The sequence below is a fragment of the Myotis brandtii genome, unplaced genomic scaffold (assembly GCF_000412655.1).
Source record: "Myotis brandtii unplaced genomic scaffold, ASM41265v1 scaffold348, whole genome shotgun sequence".
NCBI classification, from domain to species: Eukaryota; Metazoa; Chordata; class Mammalia; order Chiroptera; family Vespertilionidae; genus Myotis; species Myotis brandtii.
Window position 1 is genome coordinate 211,938 of NW_005363397.1, and position 20,669 is coordinate 232,606.

General features: G+C 37.4%; 1 protein-coding gene across 1 annotated transcript in view; it reads left to right on the top strand.

The window, feature by feature from the left end:
• The window catches only part of CFTR (cystic fibrosis transmembrane conductance regulator (ATP-binding cassette sub-family C, member 7)), a 195,095-nt gene that overhangs the window by 152,441 nt on the left and 21,985 nt on the right, over positions 1–20,669 (top strand). The window contains exons 22-23 of the mRNA XM_005871579.2: positions 10,271–10,522; positions 16,086–16,241. Coding sequence (XP_005871641.1) covers positions 10,271–10,522; positions 16,086–16,241 — 408 coding nt within the window. The remainder of the gene's footprint in view (positions 1–10,270; positions 10,523–16,085; positions 16,242–20,669) is intronic.

A 20,669-nucleotide genomic window follows, 5' to 3' on the forward strand; every position in this document is an offset into this window, starting at 1 on the left:
AAGGGGGAGAGATCAACCAAAGGACTTGTATGCATGCATATAAGCCTAACCCATGGACACAGACACGAGAGGGGTGAGGGCATGAGTGGGGGGTTGGGTGGGGAGGGGCAATGGGCAATAAGGACACATATGCAATACCTTAATCAATAAAGAAAAAAAATTTAACAAGAGAGCAAATCCTGAGTTCTCCTTACAAGGAAAAAAAACCCCATCTCTTAAAGGATCACACATTCATATCTGTAGTTTAGACTACTACCTGCTCTCTAAACATACATCCAAGTACTGATTTGATACCTCCAAGTGTTCATAAAACACAGTGATAGGTATCTCCCAGGAGACTTGACATTTTAGGCCATAAGTTCTTGGCCAGAAGCTCTTCAAAATACACATAGAATATCTAGAGATGATTGAAAAAGAACGAGTGTCTATTCTATCTACTAATTTGTCTAGGTTTATTTAGCAGGTTGGAAAAAACTATGCGAACCTTGGCACCTTATGAATAATATACAGCAGGTTCTCAAATAACATTTTTTCATTCAATGTCATTTTGTTATAGCATTAATGAGATGCTGTAGGAACCTTAATTCTTACTTATATCAATTAGCTTATAGTAAAATTGGTTTCATTATACATCCTTTTGCTTAAAGTCACGATTGACAATGTTAAGTGAGGACTTACTATAATAGATTGTGAATCACCCTAGAAATTAAAAAATACTGTAATTTATCAGAGTTTAATAATTTCCACTATAAACTCCCATGTTAGGGGATTTCCAATTATTCAATTGATAACATTGTTTTAAAAACTGTTACTTCAATTCATTCTTCATTTTAGCACAAATTGTGTATAGTTCTCTCTATTCATATCAATTACATATCTCATACCATTCTGTAGATGGGATGAAAAGAGAAGTGTTTATTTGTTTTAACTCCATACATCAAATATTATATAGATTGTAGTTGTTATTGCTAATGCTATTTTATTAAATTTGTTGCATTCTTAATTAACAAAGTCAAGTACTGATTTATTCCCTATGGATTCACAAGATGCCTGTCAGTTTTAGTGCCAAAAAGCTCTCTTTCTCCTATTCTTAGCTAGATAAGCATTATGTATCTTAAACAGGCAATGCATATCTAGATTTCTGCCTCCATGAGTGAATGAATGAAAAATAAATGAATGAATAAATAAATAAGACCTAAAGGGTACAAAGGTGATATATCAAGCCATCTGGTGACTGACAACTTGCCTACAATCATAGTCTTTGTTTGAATGAAGCAGTTGACAGTTTATGTCTTTTTAGGGCTATCTGTTATATAGTGAGCATAACTACTACTATTTGTGATACTTTAAGCAATAAAATTAAATTTAAAAACAAAACAAAAGATCTGAACATTTTATCCTGCTTCCTTAATTCTCCAACGACATCAGCAGATAAACCATCGCTGTTGTGTTGTGTGTTCCTTATAACACAAGAGGAAGGAAACAATGAGCAGGGAAGATTGTGCATCTGTAGGGCTCACATTTAGATTCCAGTTAATGGGGCAACAAAGTTTTTGCAAGATTGATGCAATCTGAAAAGAGTTTTCTGTCAATAGAAACTTATTTTGTTTCTCCTTTGTCCTTTCATTGCCCATGTTTATTTTGGGTTTAGTAAAGATCAAATGACTAAGAAACCTGCTGGGAAGAGAAAGAGAGAACCTGACTTGTCTTCATTGCTTCTGATGCCTAATTATCTGGTATTGAAAATAGTTTCTCTCCAGGCTGGGTGACTCAGTTGGTTTGAGTTTCGTCCCATACACTGAACCTTTGTGAGTTTGATCCCCGGTCTGGGTATGGGAGGCAACCAATTGATGTTTCTCTCTCACATTGATGTCTCTGTCTCTCTCTCACATTGATATCTCTCTCTCTCTCTCCCTCTTTCTTTTGCTCTCCCTCCCCCTCTCTCTAAAATCAATAGACACATCCTCTGGTGAGGATTGAAAATGAAAGAAAGCCCTAACCGGTTTGGCTCAGTGGATAGAGCATCGGCCTGCGGACTGAAAGGTCCCAGGTTCGATTCCGGTTAAGGGCATGTACCTTGGTTGCAGGCACATCCCCAGTAGGAGGTGTGCAGGAGGCAGCTGATCGATGTTTCTCTCTCATCGATATTTCTAACTCTCTATCCCTCTCCCTTCCTCTCTGTAAAAAATCAATAAAATATATTTTTTTAAAAACGAAAGAAAATAGTTTCTGCTATAAGAATCTGAGAGGAGGGTTCATTTATCTTGTGTGTGTGTGTGTGTGTGTGTATGCACGTGCACATGCACGCGCCCGTTTTGCCTCCTTTTAATGGCCTCTTGATCATATCTTTGTTTTTCGGTTCTCATGAGCCCTTGTGGTATATTTTCCTCTCATGATCTCTGTCCCAAGATTTCTTTCCATCTAACCATTCTCGTTCCATCCTGCAGAGTGGTTTTCTACTCTGCATTTCATTCTGGCCTTACACCCCAAACCTGAGAACTTAGACACATCATTAACACCCTTGAGAGTTTCACTTTGCTTGTTTGTAAGATGAAACAGTGATATTTTCTCTCTTCTGAACTCTTTTCATATGAAAGATTCCAACCATTGATTGGCACGTCCCAGGCATTATTCTAGATGCTCACAGGAAGCACACATGTCTGCCACTCTCCCTAAGTGCTGAAGTCCGGTGATTCAGGTGTTCACCTCTGCCATAGTCAGAGCTGATTAAAGCACTCAGAACCAGTTGATGTTCTCTGGTCCTGAGTTAGTCGGAGAGGCTTATGAGAACTCTAAGGGATTGCTGGAGTGCTGAAAATTTTGAAAATTTGTTGAGCTTTTTGCCTGTCACTTCAACTTTCTATGTTTAGATTTTCTCATTTATAGCCAGAAGGAATGGAGTACAGTGGGGCCTTGACTTACAAGTGTCCTGACTAACGAGTTTTTCGAGATACGAGCCGTCTCTCGGCCAATTTTTGCTTTGAGTTGCGAGCTAAAATTCGGGTTACGAGCCAGCTTCAGATACCCCACCGCTAGTTGGTGCAGCGAACGTCACAGTGAACGCCACAACATCAGCCCAGCATCACGTGTCTCACTGGTTCACTTTAAGCGGTTAGCTCTTAGTTAAAGCATCAATGTTGTGCTCGCATTTGTGCTTACAATTATTTTGCAAAACTTCGTTTTGGGGTGTCCGGAACGGATTAATGGCATTTCAATTCATTGTAATGGTGAAAATTGATTTGACATACGAGTAATTTGAGTTACGAGCTCCGTCACGGAACGAATTAAACTCGTAAGTCAAGGCCCCACTGTAGATCGGAAGTTCTCAACCTGGCAGCACATGAGGAATTATAAAATTTTAGATTACTCAAGGTCCTATAAGACAAATTAAATCAGTTCTATTGGTTGGGGGCAGGTGTCTATATTTTTTTAAACTGTTTCAGGTGATTCTAATGTGTATCTGGACTTGTGAATCACTAGATTAGATGGCCTCTGAGATTCATTTTAGTTCCAATTTTCTGAGTCATGGCAAGGGATCAGCAAACATATTTCTACTATAGGTCAGATAGTAACTATTTTCAGCTCTGCGGGCTATAAGGTCTCTAGTCAACTTCCCTACTCTGCCTTTGTAGAGCAAAGCAAATGTGAACAAATGGATATAGCTTATTTGGCCATTGAGCCAGTTTTGCTGACTTCTGATCTATGGCATAGAATTCACTTTAGAATTAATGGACCATCAGCAAATCATTTTTATCCTAGATATTGACCAGTGATAGATAGATAGATAGATAGATAGATATAAATTATGTAGAAGACAAATAAAGGATGATGCTTAATTGCTTAATGACAGAGTTTGGGGAAGCCACAATATTTCAAAATTAAGATGCTTAGAAAAGCCTGTTATTTATTGAAATAGTAAAAACCGTGACAAAATATTTTTAATATATTTTATTGATTTTTCATAGAGAGGAAGGGAGAGGAATAGAGAGTTAGAAACATGGATGAGAGAGAAACAGTGATCAACTGCCTCCTGCACACCCCCTACCGGGGATGTGCCCGCAACCAAGGTACATGCCCTTGACTGGAATCAAACCCAAGACCCCTCAGTCCGCAGGCTTACGCTCTGTCCGCTGAGCCAAACCAGTTTGGGTGACAAAATATTTTGATATGTCATTTTAAACTTCTCTTCTTGAGCTTTTCTTTGAAATATTTTTAGTGGATACCACAAGACATCCAATTGCATTCACCAAACACCTGCTGATGGCTTGTCATGTGCTTAAAAAAACACAACAAAATAAAACACAAGACAGAGTGTAAATAATCTCCAATTTAAATAATAGATTCAATGAATGATGTCAGACAAAAGGGTAAATCCGAGTCTACCTTTGTCTGTTGGCACACTTAGTACCATGATTACTAAAGCTCTTAATTAATGAAAATAAGCATCAGCATATTTTTGATACCTCCATGTTTACTTAGAACAAGTATTTTGTCATTAGTTGTAATGGATTTTCTTTCTCTTATGTCAAAAACAATCTCTGTAACTTCTTGCAGTCAGAGAAAGTGACACTATCTTGCCCTGTGTTTTGCCACAGGTTAGAGTATATAAATCATTTGTGAGATAGCAAGTGGTAATAATTTACTAAGGGTTAGTTTATAGTATACTATAAGTAACTCACTTATGCTGTTAATGTTAATAATTTATAGCAATATGGTCTGACTTTTTACTCTAGGAGCACAAAGTGATAGACACAGAAAACTAGACCAGAGTCTAATGAATATATTTTGAGCAGAGCCTTTTTTTCATGATAAGCATTATCTCTTAAGTCCATGTGCATAGCCTAAAGATTATACCAATGACTCTAATAGGGCGTTGGGTTTCAGGTGTGTTATGAGTGCTGAAAAGCAGTTAGTTTGGGCCTACCCAGAGAAGTTGTGATTTAAAATATTTTAATACCTACTTTTACGTACTTCACATTCTAAAAATTTCTCTTGTAAAATGTGTGATGTTTTTCACATAATGTAAGTTTTCAAGATGTTTCTCTTCACATTTACTTCTGGGCAATCTTCCTATAATAACCAGTTATGAAATCTCTTTGCAGTATTGCCAGCCAGACATGAGGATTATAAAATAAATTTTCTATTGTCATGGCTTTTGGATGCCTGGGTTTCTAAACAACCAAAGGATAACAGGAACTAGAATATTTTTGTGAGGGAGAGAAATGTGGCTTCATGACTTATTCTAGAAAAGGTCTTTAAACCTTTTCGCCCCTCTTTGTCAACAAAAAGTGAAAAGAAAAACGAGGAATTATTTTCTTTTTCCACTTTGACATGTTCCTTATAAAGCAAGTTTGAGGTGAGGCTATGGAGCTACCTTTTTGTTAAAACTATCACACTCCCCATAGACTGTTCTCCGGTGCTGAGATTAGTAACTTTAAATGTTACTATAAAGATAATGAGATTCAGTTTTAAAGATTGACCTAGGATACTTTTTGGAGCATAGTAAATCTGAATAATGAAACCAAAAATTTTAAGCAGATGATTCTCAAGCAAAAGTCCCACCTTGTTTTGGCTAAACTCCAATTTTATAAAAATCTGTACAGATTATGTCAAGTTTTCCTTTTCACAAAAAGAGAAGATTCAATGCTCAAGGCTCATTTTTGCTTCATAATTTACTTTTCATAATCTAAATGCTCCCACCTAAACTGGGGGTGGCTGCACTGTGACTGCTCTCAGTGGGCCAGACAGAGCTGCCCCTCATTCCTCCTCTGGCAACGCTTTTCTACGCACAGGAAGCAGCATCTTAAGGTTGGGAGTTTGCCAGTTGGCAGTCACTCTCGATAATTGCCAAATCTGAATTTCCACCTAACTCCGTCTGGACAGTGGCACAGCCGTTTTCACATGTCACCTGAAAATGTTAGTCGACATTCTAAATTAGAAAAAGGATTAAGTTAGGTTGAAAAGCTCAGTGGAAACAAATAGATGAGACTAAAAATAGTTTGGTGTGTTGCAACTTCCTTCTAATCCAAATAGCAAAGTATATTTTCAGGTTGAGGAGCTCAGAGGTACAATTGCAGCCTGGATTACCTACTTAACTACTCACCACACTGCCATTCTCCCTACACAGACTGCTTTCTGCATGTGAGGTGGAACAATGGATTCATTTACCATTAATAAAGATTTCTTAAGCTATGCATTAAATGGGGAAAATACAAGGAATGCTTTGAATAATGTTATTGTCATAGGCACAGTAGGTTTAACATGAAGCCCCTGAAACATGAGCTACAGGCCCTATCATTTCAAAAGCCCTATACTTAATTATATATGCATAACTTTGACTGTGTTAAGAAGAAGAGCCCCTCAAATTACTTAAGTTTCAGGTTTCACAAAAACTAATTAAATACTAACTAATACCTTGTACTTCAAGTAGAATGTGTACATTGGCAAGCAGGTGAAGTGCAGGCAGTAGATAGTCATTAATAATAATATCTGGCCACATTACCTATTCAGTAGTGGCATTTCAGTGGTTGCAAAGCTGACCATAATGCAGATGTCCGCCTTTGTCACCTGTCCTTCCTGTGAGAAAATGCGCTAACTTATGAATGAATGTCTGCTCATATTCTGTGGATGACTGCCCATTGTTAAGATTCATCTCTAATCACAGCTATGAATTTTTGGCTATGAAATCAAGTGTTCAAAAATATGTCTTTGCTTTTGCTATAGTCAGATATTTTTCCCACTCGAACATGTGTTCTACTGAGTGAAAGAAACAATCTCAGAGATCTTGCCAGAAGGAAGTCTACGTTCTGAGTGGAGTTTTCAGAATGCCAAGATACTAGGGGAAAGGCGCCTATCCGTTGTCATGCTCACTGTCTCTGAGGCGTTGAGGCTCTATCTGACCTAGAGGTGTGCAGTCCAGGTGGATTGAATCTTTGTCCTTGTCCTGACTGTGAGCTCTCCTTCGATGAGCTCCCTCTCTCAGTTTTTTCCATGTACCTGAGGCAGGAAGATCCTGAGGGATCAGAGGATTGGAATTCTTTGGCTTCCCTTCAGCACTACTTGGGAAATACAGGGAAACCAGTGCTCTGCCACCTGTGTCTAGACATGCCAAGCAATCATGTCCACTCCCTGCTCCCATGCCATGCCATGCCAGGCACTGGGAGCTGCTCTAAGGCAATGCCTGTGTCCTAGGTTCCAGCTTGGAATTGTGACACAGGCCTCCTCTTTTGTAAAACTGCCACATCTACTTGAGGATGGAACCAGAGTTGGGGTGCAGGGCAGGACTCCTGAGAGGAACGGGCGTGTCAGCCCTCTTGTTTACCCTCATTCATGAGTCAGATTGCGGAGTGAGGAAAGGAGCCAGCTCTCTTCCACAAACGTTCATCTGTGGCCAGCGTTTCTGTATACGTACTGTACTATGAGTTCTTCGGGCTCTGGCTTTGGAAGCTTAAGCGCCAATATTCACGTGGCTTTAAATTTTCAAGCTACCAATCTCTGACTCCAAAAGCCAGTTTTTGAAAGTTGAAAACCGGAATTGATTTTCTGTGCTCTGGTTCTGATGTGGCTTCTCCTCCAAGAGGCACTGAAAGTAGAAGGCGCACAGTGGAGAGCCAGTGAAGTGCAAGGCATTAGTTAGTCTTTAATAATATTATCTGGCCACATTATCTATTCGGTAGTGGCATTTTAGTGGTTGCAAAGTTGACCGTGATGCAGGGGTCCGCCTTTGTCACCTTTCCTTCCCATGAGAACATGTGCTAACCCATGAATGAACGTCTGCTCCTATGCTGTGGATGAGTGCCCCTCGTTAAGATGAACTTGTTCTTTTTCAGGTCAGGGTAACCAGGTCATGTTGTGGGCAACTATAAGAGTCTGCCCTGGGGTCACTTTCAGCACCCAGACTGTATGAAAGATGAGAATTTGAAATTTTCATTTTCTAAATTTGATAGGGATGTCCTACTTGCCACATTAGGCATTAATAGTTTTGGGTCCACCCTCAAGGTGAGCCTCACTAATGGAGAATGTAATTTGGTGAGCACAAACACAGATCCCTACACAAAAAAATTACATACTTAATTCAGTGCTGCCAAAATAGTGGCTTTGGGTGTCATTTTAAAATAACACTGCACATAATTTTTAGTAGTTTAGATAGCAAGCCTTAAATGTTTTATTGATTGTTTGGAAGTATTAAAATGAAGGATTTTTGTTATATAGTGTTTTTCTTGGACATTCTAAAGCACTTAACAAAGACAAGTTTGGAATTCTTCATAGCACTGATATGTAGAAATGGCAACAGTTTCAACTATATTTTATAAAATTAAGCTAGATTTCTGCATTTCTCTCAATTTCTCATTTCAAGAGAGTGATGTTATTCTTATGCAGAATAAATAAGGTATTTGAAATGTATTTGAACTATTTTTCCTGCAGTTCCATTTCAGTAGTAGTTACAATTATAATTTATCTTTCAGACTTTAAATAGACTAGCAGCTTTCTGTGAAAACTAATGAGAGTGAAATGCAAGAGTATATTTTAATTCAAAGTTAATAAAAAATAACAGAATCAGGATTTAACAGCCCCTGAAAGTCTCCCATAATTTGAAAATTTAAAATATTACATGTAGGAGCAATAGTGATTATATGCTTTTGACATCCCCTCGAGTTGTTTATGATGGATGTGGGCTTTGGATACATTTCACATCCATTAACAGTGGGTTTGGCTTAAAAGGATTCTTTTCTTGAATCTTAAACAATTGTTGAAGGTAATTCCAAAATGTAAGAAACTGAAGCACAGATTTACTAGATAAAAGAAAGAACTTCATATACAGCAGGCGTGATCAATGGCATGTGAAAACAGGCAGTACCATTAGGTGTGCTAAACTGGACCTTTGCATGTTCCATTGAGGATTAGTATCTAAATTCCTCAGCTTCATCTACCAGTCATCCCATACTAAAGATAATTTTTCCCAGTTAATTTTAATGATGAAAAATAGAAGTACTAGAAGCACATGCTACAAATGCATTTCTTCCCACCTATTTTTTTGGCAAAAATATCATTTCTAATAAGCTAAGCCTTAACTATAAATAAAATAATGCATTAACATTGTAAAGGAGAAGGATAAATACTTGATGGAGTAAAGCCAGAATCAACAATTAGTTTTAAGGCAAGAAAAGCAATAAATTTCAGCCAGTAAGCTAATAAGACCTGGGAAGGGCCGAGTCACATTATTTTATGTACCATTGTTATATTCCATATTGTTATTTTCATTTCATATGCTATCTGTATTTTAAAAATTATATTCCTGCCCTAGCTGGTTTGGCTTAGTGGATAGAGCATTAGACTGCAGACTGAAAGGTCCTGGGTTCAATTCCAGTCAAGGGCACATGCTCGGGTTGCAGGCTTGATCCCCAGTAGGGGGCGTGCAGGAGGCAGCCAATCAATGATACTCTCTCATCATTGATGTTTCTATCTCTCTCTCCCTCTCCCTCTCTGAAATCAATAAAAATATATTTTAAAAAATTATACTCCAAATTCTAATAAATCATAATTACTTAGTTGAACTTTTATTTCTATGTACATTAAATATATACATTATTAAATGTTATATGAATAAGTTTATAAAGCATATTCAATTTCAAATACAACCATTACACACAGGCATATTTTGCTCAGCAATGGAAATTAATCTTTAAAATGATTAAAATATAATTATTTAACTACAGATGTATGCCAATGACTTAAATTTTTTGAAGCCTTTTGTGAGGTTATTCAATATTTACTAAGCATCAAGAGTTCACTTACTACCCAGCTGACATATAGAATTGTGGGGAGTTATTAAGACACTTCAAGAGAAAAGCAAGAATCTTCTTGCTAGTTTTGAGGTGTGGAACATTTTATTATAATGTACCAGTTGTACAACATTGTGCAGTGCTGCTCATAGTAGAAAATAGTTTTCTCCTTGACATTATCTGTTCTCTTGAGTATAGTTTGGCTGTTTATGTGTGACTTGCATACCTAAGAATTAAGTGATCAGAAAAATAAACAGGTCTAGCCAAAGCCCATTTATATAGGTCCTAGTTAAATCTCTTCGACTAAGCTTTTAATTCTATTCAATTATTTCCTGTGAGTTCATGGTAAAACCTTCTGACAAATAACCACAAGTTGACTAGCTAGTGTTACATCCTGCAAGTTACTTTTTAGGAAACATCAAACTAGTTATGACATTGCCTGCAGCTCTAAAACAAATAAAAATAAAATATTGTAATTTTCATTTCAGATGCGATCTGTGAGCCGCGTCTTTAAGTTTATAGACATGCAAACAGAAGAAAGTATATCCACCAAATCAAGAAAACCATCCAAGGATGGACAGCTCTCGGAAGTTATGATTATTGAGAATCAGCATGCGAAGAAAGATGACATCTGGCCCTCAGGGGGCCAAATGATTGTCAAAGACCTCACAGCAAAATACATAGACAGCGGGAATGCCATATTAGAGAACATTTCCTTCTCCATAAGTCCTGGCCAGAGGGTGAGATTTCAACATTGCTTCCTTTTTTAGACCTGGATTCAGTGAGTTCATCTCAATAGCCTAGAATGATGTGTTCGTAGAATGCGTTTGTAGCACCATTATTGTAGACTAGGATCCATATTGAACACATATATTTCAAGTTGTTGTTATATGGAGCCATTATTTTTTTCCATATGAAATTTCGTTTGCAGAGTCCTGCGTCTACATAATAGGTTAATTTAAATATGATTCCACTTACAGAATATCTATTTGATTAGTAGGTTACTCAGTAAAGAAGTCATTAAATAGAGCAAAATTATAACATTTTAGATTTTGTACCTTGAGACTATCTTCCATTTTCTGTAAGAGAAATATCTTGTTGTTGACCTCATCTAATGTCTTAAATTTTACCTAATTTACACTCTGTCAAAGAAGTGGTACTTTTTTGCTGTGCTTTTCCCCGTTTGTTTAGTTGGAGTTTTCGTCAAGGTATAGATCAATGTTCCCCCAGTAATTTACTAAGCAAATTTTATTACTTAATGAGCAAAAATAACCATGCATTATTTTGAAACATTCTTTATGGATCCCAACACTGGGCTGAGCACACAGAAAGTACTCAAATATTCTGATTCTGGAATTGATCCTTGGAGAAAGAGATGGTCACTCTTTCTACATTTCATGTTCTATAAATGTGGTTTAATATTGTCTTCAAATTTCATATTCTGGACCACTCCATAAATCTATACAGGAGTATTATATTGTTTTGATTGTTATCTTTTTAAAAAAAAAACTGAGATAGAATACAAGAAAGCCATGTCTTATGAAAGCTGAATTTAAAAACTTCATGTCTTTGTGGATTAACTTCAAATAGAAATTTTTTTTAAATTATTGAGAGAATGGTCAGGAAAGTTTATTAGGCCTCCCTCACTATCACTAGCTAGGAGGAGACTGTTATCACTTGCTTTTTTCCATAGGTTTAGGAATACTTGATAATTTAATGCACTGGATAAAGTTTAGTTTAAAAAGAATATAGAATGAGCAAAAAGTCCCAGCATACCATTCTAAATGGCTTAAAATAGCACACTGGAAATTTTGACTCATCTTATTAAACTTATAGTTAAGATAAATAAATTCACATACTACTAAAATTAGCCTATTATATTTCTTTTTTTAAGAAAATATGTTTTTATTGATTTCAGAGAGAGGAAGGGAGATGGTGGGAGAGAAACAACATCAGTGATGAGAGAGAATCATCAGTTGGCTGCACGCCCCCTGACTGGGAATCAAATTGTGACCTCCTGGTTCATGCTGGTCGATGCTCAGCCACTGAACCACACTGGCTGGGCTATTATATTTCTTTATATTATAAATGATGAGTTTCTTCTTTTTTGATAGAAAACAATTTTAAATGGACATAAATGGGAAGACTTTAGTTTTTTGGTTTAATTTACCCCTGATTTTAGGATGAGGTTGTTTATGGCTATTTGTTTTATATTACAGCCCTCATAAAATCTCTGAGATTTTTGACGTTTTTGCTTCATTATTGAACTCTAAGAAATGTTTAAGTTATGCTTTGGAACTATGTAAAAGTAACTATTCCTCTTCGCTCCTCCCTCGCATTGAGAAAAGCATAATTATTTACTTACTTTGGCTTTATACATCAGGGAATGCAATCTGCAGCTCAGTGTCCCTGGAGTCACCAGGATGGATGCCCAAAGTACTGTCATCAAGTTATAACCAATAGCAACAAATAGTTTTATATAAACCAGGGTGGAAAGCTGTGGTAAATGATTTGCTCTCCTTCCTCTTGACACCCTCCCTTCCCTTAGCTTTACCAGTGCTCACTTGCCCACTCAATTAAATTCAGCCAAGTTCTAGTAGTGACAGGATCTGCAGCATCCTCATTTCCGTACAGTTTCCCTGATGTGAGAGTAGTAATCAGAGATGCTGTAAAATGAGGAAGAAACAATATGCATAGGCATTTTATTTCCCCTGAACATATATATATATACACACACATACACACAGGCTATGTGTGTTCCATAACTATTCTTTGCAAGATGTTGTCTAAATGCTATGGGGGAATTAAAAAGTTCTCACATGAGGCTATGGATCTTGCCATCCAAAGAGGGAAACTAGTGTTTATTGGGTGCTTATCATGCCCTAATCACTGTTTAACGACCTTTATTTGCTATCACATTTGACCTTATTATAACTCAAAAGGTAGATATTATTACCCTTTTTGTGCACAGTGGGAGAAACTGAAGTTCAAAGAAGTAACTAAGGTAGCAGGGATCTAAAACCCAGGTCTATCTGACTGGAAAGATTTTTGTGGGTTTTTTTCCACAACTTGCCACTGCTTCTCTTAAAAGGAGTAGAATAAGGGGATGGGGGGAGGGGAGAGAGAGAGAGAGAGAGAGAAGTTTGTCCCCCAAAACAACAATCTAAAAGAAGTCCAACATCCAGTAAAGGCTGAGGCAGATTTATTGTGAAGCTAACAAAGCTTAAGTTTTAAATTTCAAAGAACTTCACTTGCCTGACTCAGTTACTCTGAAAAGAAGGTACTGAGACTGTTCTATTCATGGTACAATGTCCTTACAACTAGCACCAAACCTAACACTGTTTAACTCTCCACATAATAGTTTGATTTATCTTGATCCAAAATTCTCAGAGAGGAGGTGCATTTAAGTTACTAGAAAACACTGACTTGATTTTAGGATAGATCTTAAAAGCTTGTTTGTGGGAAGTACTCTGGCTTATTCAACAGGTCACTGAGAAAGCCTGACAAAACAAATCCCGGAAAAGAATTAGTGAGTGCCAATTATATAAATAACAAGAAGACTTTGTTAGGTACAAACCAGTAAGATTCCTTGGTGTTGAATGAAAAACATGTCAAACATGCTACAATACAAGCTGTTCAATAATATAAGGAAACCAGAGCAAAAGCTAAAAATTTTAAAGCTAAACAAAAGATTAATAAATGGCCTATGAATCTAGTCTCATCCCAACATAAAAACTGAGTTCTCTAAAAATCAGTATTTGCGTTTTAAGGAAAGGGAACATGTCATTTATCCTAGTCATTAAAACCCTGACCAATGATTTGGGGCCTGGACCTCAAAGCATTTTTTATCAAAAATTTTTGATATGACCTTAGAGAAAATTACTTCCTTTTATTGAATTTTCCTTCTCTCTATACCTCACCTATACAAAGCATATTTAGATTGCTTATACAAAGCTTTATTGTTGTGCTCAAATAATCATGACATATGGTGAATAGGTTTGTACAACATGGGCTGATTCAAATATGGAAGTTACATTATAGAATTTCACAAGATTTTTAAATTGAGCATTGATCTAGAAATTGACCAAATTAGCAAAATCCATTTGTTTGTTAGATCGACTAAGTAAGTTTATTCATTCATCTGCCTTTCCTTCCCTCCCTCCCTCCCTCCCTCCCTCCTTCCATCTCTACTTCACTTCCTTCCACCCTTCTTTTCATACATACATACATTCATCCTTCTATCTGCCTGCCCCTCAGTCAATCCAAACAAGTATTTATTGAGCACTTTATATGGGCCAAGGTGCTGAGAATTCAAGGGGATACAAGATAGACTGCTGTGCCCTTTAAGAATTAATATTCTTGGAGTTAACACAAGCAATAATCAAGAAAAGAATAAAATAATAAATAAAATAATTACTGATTGTGATTAGTTGTATAAAGAACCTCAAAGGACTGTTGTGTATAGCATTTGGTTTATCTGGTTTTCTCAGTTATCTCAGAGAACATGTTTTTCAACTGCAGTTGACATGCAATATTATATTAGTTTCAGGTGTACAACCCAGTGATTACACATTATATAACTTCCTAAGTGATCTCCCTGGTAAATCTAGTACCCATCTGATACCATACATATTTATTACAATACTAGAGCCCCAGTGCACGACATTCATACACTGCGGGGGGGGGGGTCCCCTCAGCCCTGCCAGTGCCCTTTTGCAGTCCCTTGGGGGATGTCCAACTGATAGCTTAGACCTGCTCCCCGTGGGGCAGAGAATGGGCCTAAGCCAGCAGTCGGACATCCTTAGCGCTGCTGTAGAGGCAGGCTGCTGTGCTCACCAGCCGTCAGCCTGGCTTGTGTCTGAGCGGCACTCCTGTGGGAGCACTGACCACCAGGCGGCAGCTCCCTATGCTGTACTTTACATCCCTGTGACTATTCTGTAACTACCGATTTGTACTTCTTAATCCATTCACCTTTTTTTACCCCTCCTCCAACTTCCCTTTCATCAAAATGGAAAACATACATTTTTAAGGTCTCATTATAGAGCTCTTATGAAAAAAAGACAATTGTGTCATTATTGTTTATTTATCAGTTTATCCCAAAGGCCTAGTTTATTTCCAGGTTCCTAATAAGTGATTAATAAGTTATTATTAAAGGTTATTATATGTGCTAAAGCATTTATTGTGTCTGTGAACTGATTCTGGTTTTCAGACTGTTACTAGTCTGTGATAAGTATAGAAAGTAAGACTAAGCATTGGGAAATTCATTTTTATTATCCAATTTTTAAAGTACTGATGTGCAGTGCGTTAGAAACTAAAAACACAAAACAAAATGTGACTGTCCTTTACCACAGATGATGTGAAAATCACTATTCTGAAGGACCATTTGCTCAGTTCTACTGTAAAAGTGGCTGAATGATAAATAAAAAAAAAGGAATAATGTTAAGAGGAAGGAAATGAACATCTATTCAGTGCCACTAAATGTTGGGCAGTTTATTCATTAAGTAAGTGCAGGAATGTTTGATCTCACTCAAAGCACCTTCCTCCGAGTGCTGGGTCTGAGTTAACATCAGAGCACAGGGCTGGGCTAAGTTCCTGCAGCGCCTGCTCGCCCCTTGCTCTGCATGCTACGCTCTCATGGTCTTCAGTAACAAGAATGGTTTTTACTGTTCTTCAGTATATCTTTTGCTTCCCAAAATGCTCTTCTTGTCAAACAGGATGGATGTAAGAATTTGATTTGACAGCTGTCCAAGTGCTTATTCATGAGGGTAGCAAGGCCCAACCTGCCTTCTCTGGGGTTGTGTAGCTCACTGAACTTGGTCTTGTTTATTGTCAGGCCTGAACTTGATGCTTGCTTATTTATAAAAGACAGTATCTAAGTATTAGGATTGTTTCAGATTCATTCATTTTCAAGTTTGTGTTTGTAACTGGATCAAACTATAGGTCTCTGCTTCTGGCTTAAGCCCACCCATAGAAATGGTGTGCATTCAGACATTGTATCTTTGCTTTTCGTTGATGGAAAATGGGCATTTTCAACCTTTTTGCCATTACCAAAGTCAGGGATAAAGGAAGCCAGCATCAGGGATCCAATTCCTTATGGACAGTTTCTGTATTTAGTTCCAGGTAAATATTGGTCATAATTGGGAGTACTAAAAAAGGTTTGAGTAAATAAGTGAAAATCTTTCTCTGGTGATTATTGAAAAATAAACAGTTCCTATGGTTTTTCATTGAAGTATATTACCAGATTACATTTATGATAGAGTATCTGTATGTCACAGAAGTAATGCCATCACTCTTATATTCTAGGTGGGCCTCTTGGGAAGAACTGGATCAGGGAAGAGTACTTTGTTATCGGCTTTTTTGAGACTGCTGAACACGGAAGGAGAAATCCAAATAGATGGTGTGTCTTGGGATTCAATAACTTTGCAACAGTGGAGAAAAGCCTTTGGAGTTATGCCACAGGTAAGCTGGAAAAAAATAGGGAAAAAAGTAACTAAGTATAATTTTACCATTATTTGATGTTTGCAATCAAGAAATTCACATTTCCCTGCAAAATGTATTTGTTATATATTTCTGCCCATTTTGTGCAGTGTAAACTTTTCATTAGGAGAAGAACTATCTCTAAAAGTTCAGAATTCTCTGCTATCCAGTTATTGAAATATTAATAGTTTTGATAGCCTGTCCCAGAGGACATAATCTGTAGTAAGAGGCTGGGGCTTTTGTCCTGCTTCAGTGGTCTGAGTTTCAAGTTAGCGACCACAGCAGGTTGAGAAATGCTTTGCGAGATATAAAAGATGATGCTGAAATCACAAACACTTGGAAGCATGAGGTAGTGGAATTGAAAGTAAAAATGTAATGATTGTATTTTTGTTCTTTGGCTAAGAATAACCATGTCAGATTAATCTGTAGCTATTTTTTAAAGAAAGTTATATTTTTTTTTTCTGAGAGAAAGGGGAGGAGGGTCAGAAGACAGTAATGAGATGGATATGGGTAGAAACTACTCTAAGAAAAGCGGAGGTTTAGGAACTAAGCTTTTTGCCTGGTTCTGGCTCTGCCTACATGAGCCTCTGGGTTGCAAGTTGTTGTTGTTGTTGTTGTTTTTAATTGAATGTATTGGGGTGACATTGGTTCATAAAACCATAAAGGTTTCAGTGTACAACTCAATGCAACATCATCTGCACACTGCATCATGCGCCCATCACCCCAAGCAAAGTCTTTTTCCATCCCCTTTCCCCCCTCCCCTGCCCACCTTACTGCTGTCATTGTCCATGTGTTATGTGTATATGTGTGTTTTTTTGGCTAATCCCTCCCCCTTCTTTTTTTTAATGTCACTCTTTGATCTGGGTCACACACAGTATCTCTAGCCTCACTGGCTTAGTATCACTGTTTTATTGCAAAAGGACTTCTTACATATGAGAAAAATAGCAACAGTTCCATTCTAAAATGATTCAAATGGAAACCAATGAATATCTTTAATGTGAGCAAATCTGAGAGGCATGTGCTGCATACCTACTAGTATTTGCTCTCATCTCTATGGATATAGTCACTGTTTCAATGATCACTTTGCCCTCTTTGTATTAATGGGCACTGAATCCACTCCACTACCATGGTGCTCACAATTATCTACTTTTATCACAAAATTAAAATGCTAGGAACATCTCCCAGGAGATTGACTATAAATCTACCTTGAGAAAATAGCTTGTATTTTTTAGATTACTTTTGTGTAACATTTGCTCCTCTCAACTAATGAGGCACTAAATATTGTAACTGCTAGAATGATGCTTTTCATTCATTTGTCTAGACTTTGCCATGTTGCCAGAAGCTTAATCCTGGTTGAACTTTAAAAAACAATATTGTTTCTTCAGAAAAAAAAAAGGGATTATCAAGTGGTCTAAAGATAAACAGTGGGGATACAAGTATCCCGAGGTGATAGCATGAGGCAAATGGCAATGTGGAAGAACACAGAATAGAATTTGGTTGTCTGAGAAGAGTTGCTGTTCAGTTGACGCTAATTATTCTGATTCCATTTTTAACTACAATAATGAAGGTTTGTTTCCTTGTTGTTCTTATTCACAAAAATCTGCCCATTAGAATAAGCAACATTCTAAAAAATAATTTCAATTTCACTGGGAATCCTTTTGTTTATCTGCCATGTGATAGAGAGGTTTTTGTTTTATTGTCTGTTCTATTTAGGAACCTAGATATGCAGGAACCTGAACATGCAAGACCTGCAGAAAAATAGAGTGGGCCAGAGTTGTGAAAATTCTTTATCTTATCATTCCACCAAAGTGAATCTTCCAAACACCTTTATTTCATTTTCTCTCTCCTGTGCCTTTAAGCTTTTTATAAACGAAACAAAAAATACTTTGAGATATGCCTTTAAAAATGTGTGATTATGCTCACAGAAATGCTTCTCATTGTACATGTTTATGACCCTGGTTTCTGGGACTGTTTCTGAGTGTCACAAGGATGTCTATAGACAGAATGTACTATTTCCTCTACATTGACACCTTGAGAACATTAAGTGACTATCCAAGAAATAGAGAAAAAGGGCAAACTCTTCACACCTTTTTAACATCCAAACCAAGAGATGCTTTTACTGAAAGTTCAAGTCACATAATTTTGTCCCTTTCCTGGAGTTTGACCTTAAGGAAGAAAAAGGAATTTAAAATCCTACAAAAACTTTTTTTTTTCTATCTTTTCCTTCCTTTCCTCTTTCTGATCTGGCAAGGGCGTAGATCTCTGACATTGAGATATCAGAGATCTCTCGGTCAATTAGTCACTTGTTTTCATACACATGAAACTGGAATTTTGAACAAGAAACATTCCCTTTCCTTCAGTGATCCCGAATCCTATGGAATCACAAGATGCCATTAGTTTGGGCAAGTTCATGCAATTGTGTTTTGGCTTTTTCTGTTCTTCCCTCCTGTAGCTAGAAAATATGCAAGAAAGTAATCTTGGAGAATGCAGCCGGCCAGGAATTAGGGGATTGTGTACTTTGCAAGGTGGAGCCTTCTTTACTTTGTTCTATTTTGCCTGTGAGCTCTGAGAGCATGGATAGTAAGACCTAGAGTCAGAGCCCAATGGGCTTAGGCAATTTGAACACTGAGACTTGTTCATTAACCTTAAGCCTTAGTTAAGCCCTTAATTCATGAAAAACAGAGAAATAACTTTAAAATGTATTTTCAAAGCTTCAATTACAAGTTTGAAAGGCTGCAAAGCTATTCCGAGGGAATGACAGGCCTCTTCTTGCAATGAGACTTTGATCTGAAACTAGTCCACGCCCACACATGACTGCCACTACAGAGTTGGAACATCTTTTGCTGTGAGAGACATTACTTAAGCCCATAATATGTATCTATCGATCTGAATAATGAAGTTGGGAGCACAGCAGTTCTCATTCAGTTTAACAATAATTCACAATTTAATAATTAGTTATTGAACTCTATTCTTAAATTATAATAATTATTATAGATTCTATAGTTATATTAGTGGTATTGAGCTCCCCATTCAACCTGTGAGCTTCCATTGAGAGACTCAAAAGTACACTCATTGCCATAAGTCAGGGATCACAGGAAAAAACAAAAATGATAAATTAAACATATATAGTCATGGGTCCAGGCACAGACTAGTCAGGGAGTGCAGTGGGCAAGTAGGAGAGAGAATCCAGCCCCACCACATTACTGTATTCTTAAGGTGATAATTGAAGTGGGCCGGAAAGTGTGTAGGTTTTAGAAAGGATCTGGGCAGGGAGTTGTGGAGAGCATATTCCAGGATCCCAGGCAGGGATATTATGAACAAGGACAGAGATGGGAATTAGAAAAAGTTGGGGGAGCAAAGGGCAGAGGAGACTATATGTTAGAGAGTCTTTGGAAAGAGGGAAGGACTTGGCAAGTGAGGAATAGGTTGACTCTTGAGCCAGAAGAGGTGGTGAAAGGGTGTTAGTAGGGCAGGCTGCTGCCCGCAGCATGTGGACCATGGACTTTCGGGAGCAGAATCAGGGGCAGGGCAATGGGCTGAGACACTCGCCAGCTGTACCGTAAGAAGGTAATGAGGACAATGAGAGTGGAGTCCCAGATTCAAGAAAAAAGAGAAAATAAATGGTATGGTCATTAGTGCAATACAGTCTTAGTATTTCTGAGCCAAAAATTTGATGTCTTTGATAATTTGGTCCGATCTAGGAAACATTTTTATGCTATCTCTGAAAAAGTATATCCTAAAAAATTGGCTCTAAAAGCTTTTAATGCATTAAATGACTTTATAGGAAGCAATAATTTGAACACCTTAAATGTAACCATTTACATACAAATAAATGGTATATACATTAACCTTATAAAATTATCTATTTGTTATAAGCCTTAAACATTTTTTTTTAATCCTCAACTGAGGATATTTTTCCATTGATTTTTAGAGAGAGTGGAAGAGACAGGGAAAGACAGAGAGAAATATCCATGTGAGAGAAACACATCAACTGGTTGCCTCCTGCACACGCCCTGACCAGGGCCTGGGCCAGGGAGGAGCCCGCAACCAAGGTACATGCCCTTGACAGGACCCTTCGGTCCGCAGGGCAATGCTCTATTCACTGAGCCAAACCGGCTATGGCAACCTTAAACATTTCTGACTGTTCTTGTTAATAGATGTTCGTAAAAGCAAGGCAACACTTATTTTTAAACATTCTATAATTCAGTCTCACATTCTTGATTTGTTTAAATTGGATGGATTTTATTTTACAGATTCAACTTAGAATAAAATTTTGCAGACATTGCCAAAAGACAAGAATAAACTATGTTTTGCATATTCATAACTGTAAACCTACTTTTTCCCAAACCTGTATATATTCTGAGCCAAAACAAAAAAGCACTATATCCTTGCCCTGGCCAGTGTGGCTCA